General features: G+C 37.2%; 1 protein-coding gene across 2 annotated transcripts in view; it reads left to right on the forward strand.

The window, feature by feature from the left end:
• CAB39 (calcium binding protein 39) overlaps window positions 1-13,188 on the forward strand; it is a 68,437-nt gene extending 55,249 nt beyond the window's left edge. For both annotated transcript variants that reach the window (XM_077826308.1, XM_077826307.1), the window contains 5 exons: window positions 3,664-3,832; window positions 4,606-4,665; window positions 5,353-5,418; window positions 8,594-8,737; window positions 10,610-13,188. In XM_077826308.1, the coding sequence (XP_077682434.1) occupies window positions 3,664-3,832; window positions 4,606-4,665; window positions 5,353-5,418; window positions 8,594-8,737; window positions 10,610-10,798 (628 nt within the window). In that variant the 3' untranslated portion in view covers window positions 10,799-13,188. The remainder of the gene's footprint in view (window positions 1-3,663; window positions 3,833-4,605; window positions 4,666-5,352; window positions 5,419-8,593; window positions 8,738-10,609) is intronic.
• The last annotated feature ends 907 nt before the right edge of the window (window positions 13,189-14,095 follow it).

Consider the following 14,095-nt stretch of genomic DNA (forward strand, 5'->3'; position numbering starts at 1 on the left):
CATAGAATCATAGAATATCAGGGTTGGAAGGGACCCCTGAAGGTCATCTAGTCCAACCCCCTGCTCGAAGCAGGATCAATTCCCAGTTAAATCATCCCAGCCAGGGCTTTGTCAAGCTTGACCTTAAAAACTTCCAAGGAAGGAGATTCCACCACCTCCCTAGGCAACGCATTCCAGTGTTTCACCACCCTCTTAGTGAAAAAGTTTTTCCTAATATCCAATCTAAACCTCCCCCACTGCAACTTGAGGCCATTACTCCTCGTTCTGTCATCTGCTACCATTGAGAACAGTCTAGAGCCATCCTCTTTGGAACCCCCTTTCAGGTAGTTGAAAGCAGCTATCAAATCCCCCCTCATTCTTCTCTTCTGCAGGCTAAACAATCCCAGCTCCCTCAGCCTCTCCTCATAAGTCATGTGTTCTAGACCCCCTAATCATTTTTGTTGCCCTTCGCTGGACTCTCTCCAATTTATCCACATCCTTCTTGTAGTGTGGGGCCCAAAACTGGACACAGTACTCCAGATGAGGCCTCACCAATGTCGAATAGAGGGGGACGATCACGTCCCTCGATCTGCTCGCTATGCCCCTACTTATACATCCCAAAATGCCACTGGCCTTCTTGGCAACAAGGGCACACTGCTGACTCATATCCAGCTTCTCGTCCACTGTCACCCCTAGGTCCTTTTCCGCAGAACTGCTGCCTAGCCATTCGGTCCCTAGTCTGTAGCGGTGCATTGGATTCTTCCGTCCTAAGTGCAGGACCCTGCACTTATCCTTATTGAATCTCATCAGATTTCTTTTGGCCCAATCCTCCAATTTGTCTAGGTCCTTCTGTATCCTATCCCTCCCCTCCAGCGTATCTACCACTCCTCCCAGTTTAGTATCGTCCGCAAATTTGCTGAGAGTGCAATCCACACCATCCTCCAGATCATTTATGAAGATATTGAACAAAACTGGCCCCAGGACCGACCCCTGGGGCACTCCACTTGACACCGGCTGCCAACTAGACATGGAGCCATTGATCACTACCCGTTGAGCCCGACAATCTAGCCAGCTTTCTACCCACCCTATAGTGCATTCATCCAGCCCATACTTCCTTAACTTGCTGACAAGAATACTGTGGGAGACCGTGTCAAAAGCTTTGCTAAAGTCAAGAAACAATACATCCACTGCTTCACTGAAATTACTTCATTGTCCAAAGTTTAAGCTGTTATTCCTGATCTTAGTTATTTACCAATTGTTTGAATGATTGTTCTATCCTCTGGCTAAATGAACTTGCTGTCCCATCCTCTGAGTTACTGTGTGGCTCCTGCTTCATAGCTATTGGGTAATACAACTACAGAGATATCAACCAGCTCCAACTTGTCTAGATTACTATATGCCAGATTGCTGTTTCCACCTCTATTCTTGTATTACCTGCATTGTTACATCATAGAATCGTGCCACATCAGCTATGCTCTAGCAAGTCTGCAGCTGCATACCAAAATAGAGGTGCTCTTGAAAACAGAAATTTAAGTAAAAGGCTTGTTTCTTAAATTAGGGAACAAACATCCCCCCCACCTCAAAATGGACTATTTACATTTCTATTATTCTGTGGCATGAATAACAGAAAATATTAGAGGTTGCAATCCCATTTTATCATTTTGGGGTAGGAAAGTTCACTAATGACTTAAATAAAACCATTTTTAAAATGTTAACATTTCAAACACTAATTTTGTATTGGTAGCTGTAGCATGTATACTGATGGATATTGTTCAAGTAAGCTCTCGTACATCATGATGTACAGTATACTCCTGATTATCCAAATAGACTGAGGGACATTGAATTTATTTGGATAATTGGGAGTTCGGATAATCAGGAGAGCAGGACCCATTCAGCCATTGAGCAGTGGGGTGCCCTCCCCTACAACTGGGAGCTCCTCCACAACTGGGGGCTTGTCTTGCTCTTCACAGTGCTGCTCTATTTTACAAACCTCCACGTTATCTGGATCCCTTCCTTGTCCCCCAGCATGCTCGGGGGACAAGAAAGGGATTTGGATAACATGGAGGTTTGGGTAAATGGGGGTATACTGTAGCTGTACTCAAATACTACAGTGATTGGCATGGTATAAGAATCTATAGAAAAGATAAAGAATTAGATTAAATAGTTAATCCCTTGGAATAGTAGTTTGCCACATCATGTTGACAGCAATGAGATGTTAAAATAACAGGTTTTGTTTTCTGGATGTTTAAACAAAAAATCTGCTCTTTAGTTTTTCCTTAAAGTTTTTGCATTACATAGTAATTAGAGATGCTGCCAAGTCTGAAACCTACGAAATGTGTGATGTCATGTTTATGTCACATTGTCTCTTCATTCTCTTTATCTGTGCTACTTGTCTGAGCCAGCAGAGTATCGATACGTACAAAATAATTGTTTTACAATGAGAGCAGGAACTTTGCACATTTTAATCCCTGTCTTCCTTATGAACACTAAGAACCCCCTAACAGTTTAGAGGAGCAACAAAATGTGTGCTTTTGTATCTTTGCAATTGTAAAGAAATCCAGTGTTCCACAGTGAACTTTTAACTTTTCCTATGCTTCAGTCTCCTTTTGACAGAACCCAAGATATCTTAAAGAATCAAAGGGCAAGATTAGTATTATTAACTGTAGTATAATAGTAAGAACAAATTAATTACATTAAATTCTTATACATGCTTTCTCAAAGTGCTTTACAAAGGAAGGCATAGAAACTGAGGCACAGAGAGGTGAAATGACTTGCCCAAACTGTCAGACTGTTCAGTTGCAGAATCTTCTTTCTCCTAACTTCAAGTCCAGAATCGTGTTCAGTGGACCACGCTGCTGATTTTTAGGACAGCATAACCTAGAACAGCAACCATGAAACATTTTTATGTGTGCATGAGTAAAAATGTTTGAAACAGGTGTTTGTTTATGATTTATAGAGGTACTTACTGATCTCTTGTAAGTCTTACATATGATGCATCTGGTATAGCCAAATTTACATAATTTTAAGATATTATGATGAATGTGAACCAACCATTAGCAGAAGGAACTAGGCTTTGAAAAGTGTGAAAGGTATATGATCTGCCAGAATCCTGTTGATTTAAATATGTGGAGGTACAAGAGACCCATAGATTTCAGGTGACTTTACTTTCAAATTTTGACAGATTGTACTTGCAGTGCAAATGCTTATTCTTTTGACCACGTGGAACGGGCTGTTTGTTCACTTCTGAAGTTCACCTCTTAAAAAGTCATACTTGGTATTCCATATAAAATGAAGTTTGGCAGTATACTGGGAGTTGTGAATTGTCCATACCACTAGAGGGCAAACTTCTGCTGTCCCAACCTGCAGAGCACCTACTGCACATTTAGAAAAGCCTGCTATGAGTCAAGTTCCACCTGCAGTTATGAGACGAGGGTGTTGATTTTGGGTCTGAACATAAAGTTATGTTTGTTATGCTGTCCCATGTTATACAAGTGGTTCGTACGAGCAATGGATTGATCATCTGATTTTTGGTAGTGTTTTGTAGAACATCTGAAAGTGGAATTTAATATTGAAATGTTTAAGTTGACTTGATAACATCATATAGCGTATTGTTAATTATATATAAAGTTGCAGTACTACAGTACCACATTTTAAAGGTATTTATATAGACTTCTCATTTTGCAGGTACGAATCTCCAGAAATTGCTCTAAATTGTGGAATAATGTTAAGAGAATGCATTAGACATGAACCACTTGCTAAAATAATCTTGTGGTCAGAACAATTCTATGATTTCTTCAGATATGTGGAAATGTCAACGTTTGACATTGCTTCAGATGCGTTCGCCACGTTCAAGGTAACTTGCATACCATATCTAAATAGTTACAATAGCATACATTTCTCCAGCATCTCAAATATATAATCCCAAATGTCAGGTATAAGTCACATATGGAGAGAGAGAACAAAGTTTGTGACATTCTCTGTAAAGGGGCTGGATCAATTGAACATTTCTTCCTTCTAAGCACATGGCGATAAGATATTGCTTCAGATACATGTGCAATGTTCAGGGTAACATTTAGTCCAGAATTAAAATTTAATAATTTTACTTAGATTGTAAACTCTTCAGGGCGGGGAGGGACTGTCTTATTGTATAGGGTCCTTGCATGATTTGGGACCTCTAGGTGCTAACACTATACAAATAATGAATAGCATAAGTGGACCCTTTGGTGTTGTAGAGCTCCTCTGGTAGTATAGTGGCTTATGTGTCATCCCTGTTGCAGGAGTAGGCCTGGGTTTCCCTGCCCCAGTGATCCAAGCAGCTGTATCAGCCCTTGGAGCTGTTGGAAGCCAGCACAAGTTAAGAGCCTTCAAGTTGCTCTGATTTCTCTATGAGAACCAGAACAGCATATAGCCGACCCCTTCCTAAGTTGTGCTATGAGTTTTCACAACCCAACCAAGGATCTACACCTATATTCCAACTTTTTTTCTTTATTTCCATAGTATGTCAAAATCCTTCATTGGATTAATTAGACAAACTCTTCAGAGGCATCCAGAATGAATATTTATTATTTGAATAAATATTTTTTTTTAAATCCGAAAATATTGCTTAAACATAACATACTTTTTCAGGATTTACTTACGAGACACAAGTTACTGAGTGCAGAATTTTTGGAACAGCATTATGATAGGGTGAGTACATATATTTAATTCCTCATAACTTTTTGATGTTTGATACAGAATAATTTTCATTTGACTGAAAAAGTTGATACTTTTTCATTTTTTGTGTCGTATTGCTTGGGTTCTTAGTTAAGAATTACCAGTGACAGTTTACATATTGCATTCATCAAATTCGGTTTGCATTTTTTTGTGCCATAGTGTTTTTAAAATAGAAATTTGTTTTAAAATTCTCAGCATTTCAACATCAAAAACTTAAACTCAGGTTTTGAATAGATCTCACTTTGTGAAACTGTATTTTCCACTAGAGGGAGCCCTTTCCCATTTTCTCTGTTGTCTGTATGAAAGCTTTTTTCACAAAGGTATGTGATAGTTTTGCTCCATCTGCTGGCCAATTCTGATATTAATAAAAGCTTAAATCGTTTCATAGTCTACAAAATTGTATTGCTTAAAGAAGCAATTTATTATACCTTCATTATATGGTAGTCCGAATGTTTAAAGTTCCCAAAATAGCAAAGAAATTAAGCTTCAAAAAAGCTTGTTAGAATTTTAAACACCTGTAATGTAGTATTGCAAACCTGGTTTCAGTAGAATTCTAAGTTTTTATTTACATACCTATTAGGGATCCCCCCAGTTTAATAAATTCATTCAGACGTAGGGCTTGTGCCACTTGTAAAGTTCCTGATTTTTCTCTCCATTTAGTTCTTCAGTGAGTATGAGAAGTTACTTCATTCAGAAAATTATGTGACAAAAAGGCAGTCACTTAAGGTAAGGTAGTTTTACTTAAAAAAAAGTGCCCTTTTTTTTCCCCAGGACAATTACTTCAATTTCATGGTGAATCGATTTAAATCACAATGGCTTAAATAACTGGTTTGAATCCCAATTTAAAAGAGTAAAAATAGTTGATTTAAATAGATGTTTTAATAAGATTTTATTTGTGGACTTGCCAAAGAGTTTATTTTCATCACTTGTTAGCATGGTTGAATCAAAGCAATCTGAGGTGCACAACAACACAGGGGCCCCTGTGGCCACACCCTTGCAGCATAGCCCTATCTTCCACTTGGAGTGATGGCGGCAGGGTTAGGGCTGCAGGGGTGGAGCCCAAGGGAAGCATGGACAGCAGGCAGAACCAAAGACTCTGGAGCAGCGGTAGGGGCCCCCATTTCCCCACAGATGTGTCAGTTGGGGCTCCCTTACCTATCCCAGAGGCACAGATTTGATAGCAGCAGGGCTCCCCCAGTACTTACCCCACAAATCGGGATGAATGTATCTGTGTGAGTGATATTTCTTGACTGAAAATTTTGTAGCTAGAGACTACTTGATGTTGACTGTCAGCCAGGTGTCTTCAACCACAGTTCTCCAGTTTGAGGATGCAAGAGAGATCTTTCATTGTTTTTTATGAAGCCTGGCTATTATTCAATCTTCTTATATTGTAGAAACTCCCACAGGCCTAAATGAGATGAGGGCCCATTGTGATAAAACACTGTACAAACACACATGAAGACAGCACATTCACCAAAGAGCTTACGGTCAGGCTTTTGGGTGGAACTGTCCAAGGAATGATTTAGATTGGTCTGCACACAGTTTTTACACTGGTATAATATATATCATCAGGGATGTGATTTTATAAGATATAGATAAAGTAGTACAAGTAAAGCAATGTGATGCCATTACACTGATGTGAACGTTCCTTATACTGGTACAGTTTATCCCCTTTTCTGTGAGAGAATAGCTTTACCAGCATAAGCACTGATTAGTTTTAGACTTATTTCTGAAAAAATACACTTAAATAGATATAATCACTAACCACAGCAACATCAGCATAGATATCTATTGAACATCCGTGCTGGTCAGCTGTGTGATATGTTAATCTTCCATAGGGAAGTATGAGGTTGGAGTGAAGGTATTGCACAGTTGTCAGGAATCAGTTACAGTGCATGTTGGAGGTGTATGGGACTTATTTATAGATGGGCGAGTGCAGTGTGTGGGCATTGATATGTTAAAGAAAGACACATTAACTGGACACACATGCTTGCTTCTAAGTGTTTGAGTCAGCATAGGCGCAGGAACTAGGAGTGCCGGGTGTGCTGCAAGTTTTATGTGGGGCCCCAGCTGCTGGCCCTGCACCCGAGACTTTACTCCCTGGCCACCCTCCTGGGGCCCTGCGCCCGGGGTTTGAATCCCTGTCTCTGTTCCTGGGGCCCCATCTGGTGGCTCCACTCCCAGGCTCCTGCTCCCGGCCCTGTGGCTTGGGCTCTGGTCTTGGGGCCCCAGCTGCCAGCCCGTGCCCAGGGCTCTGCTTCTGGTCCCGGACGCAGGGTCCCGGCTGCTCCCTGGTGGCCCCAGCCTTGGCCCCTTAGTCCTGCCCAGGTCCCCCGTTCCTGGAGACACGTCCCTGCTCCCAGCCTCAGTTCTGGAGGGTGGGGCGTCATGGACAGGGATAAGTGGGGGCATGAGGTAAAAAGTAAAAACTTCTTTCAGCACCCCAACTATTATGTGTTCCAGTACCACTGTGATTAGGGTGGTTTCCTGTTAAGCAACCATAACTGTTTTTTTTTTCTCTTTTGGAATTTTCTTTTCTTTTGTTATTTTTTAACTGTGTATGGTGTTAGTAGATTATAAGAGACAGGTTCCTTTTTCCCCCACAATAATGTTATGTATGTTTGCATGGTTGGGTGGTAATTTCAGACTTGGAACATGTGTAGAAGGTCAAGTCAGTGTTTTCATTTTGTAATCATTTACTAGACAATTTTTAACATTTTTCAGAGTGGTAAAAAAAACAGATGTAGTAGAAAAGATCAATTTCTGAAGATTAAGTATTCATTGGGAACCTCAAAAGTGCAACAAAGGACTAAAAAGCGGAGTTGGTCCTTTTAACCACAAACTAATATAATTGTCATAGTGCTAATTACTGTTTATGTTGTTTAATTTTCTTTTTATTTTAGGTTAAAGTTTGCTTTTTTAAAAAGAAAATGTAACTTTTTAAATTAAGATGATGCAAAAATAAGCAAAGACTGTAATCATTAGTGACCACCACCTGAAAAGTACCTACCCAACATCATGCAGGAATGGTAGAGCCATGGATAGAGCCTGGTTCCTCCTATATACCAGTCTCAGTACCTTAACCACAAAACCGTGTTGTACTGTATCAGATTTTATAATTAAAGACTGTTCTGTCTGTGTCAGTGCTTTGTAGAGATGGCCATGTAAGGATAATCTTGTTTTACAGATGCCAGAGTCAGGAACACAGATTTGGCCTGATCTTTATGCAAAGCAGCATGGCTACATGGATGACTCTTCTTTATAGCTGATATAGTAGAGATAGTTACTATAACTATAGTTATAGTAGAGACCGAGCTTTTATTACTAGCTCTGGTAGAAATGGTCTTGTGCAACCTCTCAGATCCTCTTTTTTACCTCATCTATAAAATTGGGAGGAAGGCTGCCACCTTGACTGTGGATAGCTGACTTATGACATCGAATTATCCATTTCAGATACCAGACTGCTGAGCATAGATATGGTACAGTAGCTAGTTATCACCTAGCAATGACATTCGTTACGGGGGTACTGAGAGCCCCTTCTGCTGACATAGCACTGTCCACATCAGCAATTGTCAGTGAAATCTATGCCGGCCAGAGGGTGTGTTTTTTCATTCCTCTGACCTACAAAGGTTTTACCGACAAAAGTGGTAGTGTAGTCACAGGCTAAGGGGAGACAGAAAAGTAGGCAGTTTTTCAGCCATGCTGAGAGAGAGAGAATGGAAAAAACACCACATCAAAATACCCTGGACTGGGAATCAGGAGACCCAAGAGTTGGTTACACCTCTTTTTTTGACAGACGTCAGTTACTCAATGTTCTTCACAACCCCTATGAAAAAATTGTATTTGAACTCATAAGATTTCAGTAATACTTCATTGTTCTGTCACATTTTTCCACCTTTAGTTGCTTGGTGAATTGCTATTGGACAGACACAACTTTACAATTATGACAAAATACATCAGTAAACCTGAAAATCTGAAACTAATGATGAATCTTCTACGAGACAAGAGTCGCAACATTCAGTTTGAGGCCTTTCATGTCTTTAAGGTATGGTATCAAAAATCATAAAACTCATTGAATAGCTTCTGTAGTATGCCTCATTTACACAGGTAGTAAGGTTAGTCAATAATGATGGCAAACCTCAGATCTGTCTGCTCTGAAAAATTACTTGATTGTTTCTTTTGCTGAAAAGTACTCATTCAGGAAATGCTAAATGGTTTTGTATGGTTATTGTTAGCATAACCTTCCTCTTAAATTCTGTATGAATTGAGCATGATGAAGGGGATGAATGCATGCTATGATTTGTGAGCATAACTCAGCATCATTCTGAGGATTTTAAACAGGTCTGTGTCCTGCTACATGATACTATGGAGGGTACATGTAGTATTTCTAATCAACTAATCAGTTTTGAAAAATCTAAATCACGGTTGTCTGTTAAAACAAGTTGCCTTTTTGATTAATAGTAGACATAAACAATGATTAGTAATGGGTTGAGGAGTTAGCTCCATTCAGGAGTAACCCTGCAGAAAGGTTTTAAACCATCTCTAGTCTCTCTAACTATGATGCTAGATATATAAAATCATGCACTTGCTACAGAACTCAATCCTATGAGGTACTGAGTGCCTGCAGCAGGATGTCCCGGCAGCTCCCATTGACAACAGAATTGGGCCCTCAGAGTCTACCTCAATAACATATAAAACTGGTTTTCATTTCAGATTAATCTTCTCAAATATTCCATTTGTTTTTTCATGTGCAGATATTTAGGAGAGAAAACATTCATAATTTTAAACTTGGGCTGTCAATTAATCGCAGTTAACTCAAGTGATTAGTGCAAAACAAATTAACTAGATTTTAAAAAGTCACAATCAGTTTTAATCGCACTGTTAAACAATAATAGAATAACAATTTAAATTTATTATAAATATTTTTGGATGTTCTACATTTTAAACATATTGATTTCAATTACAACACAAATACAAAGTGAACTGTGCTCCCTTTGTTCTTATTACATTTGCACTGTAAAAAAGGTGAACAAAGTCTAGTATTTTTCAGTTCAACTCGTATAATACTGTAGTACAATCGTTTTATCATGAAGGTGCAACTTAAAAATGTAGACTTTTTTTTACATAATTGCATTAAAAAATAAAACTATATAAAGCTTTACAGCCTACAAGTCCACTCAGTCCTACTTCTTGTTCAGCCAATCGCTAAGACAAACAAGTTTGTTTATGTTTACGGGAGATACTGCTGCCTACTTATTTACGTCACCTGAAAGTGAAAACAGCCATTTGCATGGCATTGTTGTAGCTGGCATTGCAAGGCATTTATGTTCCAGATATGCTAAACATTCACACGCTCCTTCATGCTTTGACTTGTAGGCTCTAAAGTTTTACATAGTTTTGTTTTTGAGTGCAGTTATGTAAACAATAATATTATATTATTATTATATTAATTATTATATAATTATATTATGTATTATTATGTAAACAATAATAATTTTACATTTGTAAGTTGCACCTTCTCAATAAAGATTGCACTACAGTACTTGTCTGAGGTAAATTCAAAAATAACTATCTTTTTACAGTACAAATATTTGTAATAAAAATAATATAAAGTGAGTGCTGTACACTTTGTATTCTGTGTTGTAATTGAAATCAATATATTTGAAAATGTAGAAAAATATTCAAAAATATTTATAATAAATTTAAATTGGTATTCTATTATTGTTTAACAGTGAGATTAAAACTGTGATTAATTGTGACTATTTTTTAATCTCGTGACTAATTGCAATTAGTTTTTTAGTCGTTTGACAGCCCTATTTTAAACCATTATCATCTCACTTTTTATTAGCTAAGTGTAATTTTAACTGAGCCTTCTGTTTCCTGTACCTATGCTAAAATCCCTCTTCTTTTGTTGCAGGTGTTTGTAGCCAATCCTAACAAGACACAGCCTATATTAGATATCCTCTTAAAGAACCAGACCAAACTTATTGAGTTCCTCAGCAAGTTTCAGAATGACAGGACCGAGGATGAACAATTTAATGATGAGAAGACCTATTTAGTTAAACAGATCAGGGATTTGAAGAGACCAGCACAGCAAGAAGCTTAATCTCCAACAAACCCCTAAAATATTAAACCCAAATTCAGCATTTGCGGTTAGATATTCAGCATCAGGCACTCTTATCAATTCATGAGGAACATTACTGCTAATCTGCTGTTCAGTGAACGGTTTTTGTTTTTTCTCTCCTTTTTTAGTCCAAGTTGAAAAACATAGCTGCTGCTTTCTTGCACAATGTGGACTTTCTTGATATTTGTGTCATTTCAGAATTCAAAGACACTGCTTGGTTTAGGAGTCCTGGAAAAAGAGATACTAGATTCATGAAAGCAAACATAGATGATAGTTTGGTTTAGGAAAGAAGGTATTAATGTAGTTAAGCAACAGGTTGCATGCTTGCAAATCTGATTAAATCGTATGTTTGCACTTACCTTGTTTGAGATATGAGCACAATGTGACCTGTGCATACATGGCACCATAGTATAAAATTGTATGCCTTGATTTAAAAAAAAAAAAAGTGCAGTGCTTTACTTGTAATCAAAGGGGAAATGTATCTAAGATGTGAGCTTATTGGGATAAACAGTTGTCTTGCAAATAAACTCAACTTAGCAACTTTTAAAAGAGTGAAATCTTAAGGTTCATAAGGAAAATGTATATAATATGCCTTTCACTGCTTTATAGATTTTTTTTTTGACATGATTTTCTGAGAATTGAGTTGTAAACTTGGAAATATGTTCTAAGGGTTTTGTTAATTTTACTTTGAAGATATTTCAAACAGTAGAGCTAGCAGTGACACTTCGCATTTCATTTCAACAATGCTTGCTGGTTTCTTTTGTATATAACTCCTAGGCTGCTCATTTCTTTAAAAATATGATTTAATTTGTACAGCAGAGGAATGTTATTGTATTAGTCTGTAACTATTACTTAATATTGAGTTCTGCAAAATGAATGCTCATATGTAGCTGAATACTTCAGATCATCTGAGAATGCTGATTTAACATTTCTTAAATACTGCAGCATCAAAAGGAAAAAAACAATTTATTTGTATTCACTTATCTAATGGGGTGCCATCAATTAGGTTAGGCTAAAATATAGAACTGGAATCCTTTAATCTGTATTCTTACTGGTTAATATTGGCCTTATTCACTTAAATTAGCGCTGTGTTCTGCAAATGGTCAAGATTATGATAAACTAATATTGATTCCTTTTTCTTCTGGGGAGTCTATAGAGACCACCTTTGCTTTCTTGGAGTAGATATCTCAGTACAATAGTTGTGAAAGTGAATAATTTCCCCTTGACTTCAAGAAAAATAATTTCATAGGTGGCCTACTTGTAACAAAATGATTTAATTTTGTCAAATCCTGTTCTTTAATGCTGCAAACTGTCAGTATTTATAAAAAAACAAACAAACTGATTTTGCACCATGTTGTCTTTTGTTACTGTGACCATAACAAAAAACATCTACTAAATATATCTAAACAATGTTATTAAAATTATATCTATTCATCTTATAATTATGCTAAAATCACAACCAACGTATGAGTTGGAGTTTGAATGTTCAAATTCTGCATGGCTGAACCTGATTGAGAATGCCATAAAACTTCTCATTGCTTCCTTTCCTCTTACTAATTACAATTATTTTCAATTAGCAAGATGAAAACCCTGATTGACATTTTAGCTAATTTTGAAGCCATTGTGAGGGAAATCAGATAATAGCTCCAGAAAATTGGGTGTTTTCACTCTCGTAATATAAAATGGCTCTTAACATTGTCATTGATCTCTTTAAGGTTCTTAATCTGTCCATAGAAAACTGATTCATATTGTCTCTTGGAAAATAGCAAATTAATCTTACTGAAAATGAGAGATCTCTATTTTTAAAATCATTTCTGTAGGCAGGCAAAATTGGCCATTAGATGGTATTATAGTTCAGCACTAACAGTCTTATATTTTGGTTTATCATAGTTGAGTGGAAGAAAACGTTATTTGCCAAATTATTCTCCATAACACACAAGGCTTCCACTTTAGAAAAATATAGAAATGCTAAAATTTATATATGTAAAGAAGTGAAGAAATTTGGATTGGGGTATTGGTTTTTCTCTCTCTGACTGGGGAACAGTGGATATGATAAGTTTTTTAACATATGAAAGCATTTGAATGTTGGCATTCAAGAAAAAGTTGTATTTAAATTTAAGATCATTTTGACATGCTATTCATATTAAATTCTACTGTACTGGAAGTAATTTCTTCTCATCTGCGTGAAGGCTTAAAGATATTACTAAAAGTTATTTAATGTGAGGTTGTTGTTTTTTTTAAATATTGATGTATACAGTTGTAATTCTACTTCCATGAAAGTATTTCATTTCTCCTGAGGAAAAAATGCATTTCTTACCAGAAAATCTGGCTGGCCCCATAATTTAAATTGAAATAAAATTTTGAAGAAAATCCATTATGTGCTTTATTGTGTTTGAAAATGTCAAGTTTCATGTGGATCTGAATACTCACCTCTGTAGTGCCTTAAAGGAGTACATGCTGCATCACTTCTGAATCATAAGTTTGCAAATGAAATAGAATTACTGAAGGTAGTTAAATCCAAAGCAGACTGTGAAGAGTTGCAAACAGATCTCATAAAACTAGATGACTGGGCAACAAAATGGCAGATGAAATTCAGTGTTGATAAATGCAAAGTAATGCACATTGAAAAACATCCTCTCAACTATACATACAAAATGAGGGGGTCTAAATTAGCTATTACCACTCAAGAAAGATCTTGGAGTCATTGTGGATAGTTCTCTGAAAATGTGCTCTCTGTGTGCAGTGTCAGTCAAAAAAGCTAACAAAATGTTATGAACCATTAGGAAAGAGATAATAAGACAGAAGATATCTAATGTCACAATACAAAGCTATGGTACGCCCACACCTTGATTACTGTCTGCCATGTTGGTTACCCCATCTCAAAATATATATATATATAAAAGAAATGTAAAAGGTACAGAGAAGGGGGTATGGAACAGCTTCCATATGAGGAGAGATTAAAAAGACTGGTACAATTCAGCTTGGAAAAGAGACAACTAAGGGAGGATATGACAGAGGTCTACAAAATCATGACTGGTGTGGAAAAAGTGAATAAGGAAGTGTTATTTACTCCTTCTCATAGCACAAGAACCAGGCATCACCCAATGAAATTAATAAACTTAAAACAAACAGAAGGAAGTATACTTCACAAAATGCACAGACAACGAGTTGAACTCGTTACCAGGGGATGTTGTGAAGGCTAAAACTGTCTCTAATCCTTTTGAATCCAAGTTAAGTTCATGGAGGATAGGTCCATCAAAGGCTGTTACCTAAGATGGT

This window comes from Eretmochelys imbricata, chromosome 9, assembly GCF_965152235.1.
Source record: "Eretmochelys imbricata isolate rEreImb1 chromosome 9, rEreImb1.hap1, whole genome shotgun sequence".
Lineage (NCBI taxonomy): Eukaryota > Metazoa > Chordata > Testudines > Cheloniidae > Eretmochelys > Eretmochelys imbricata.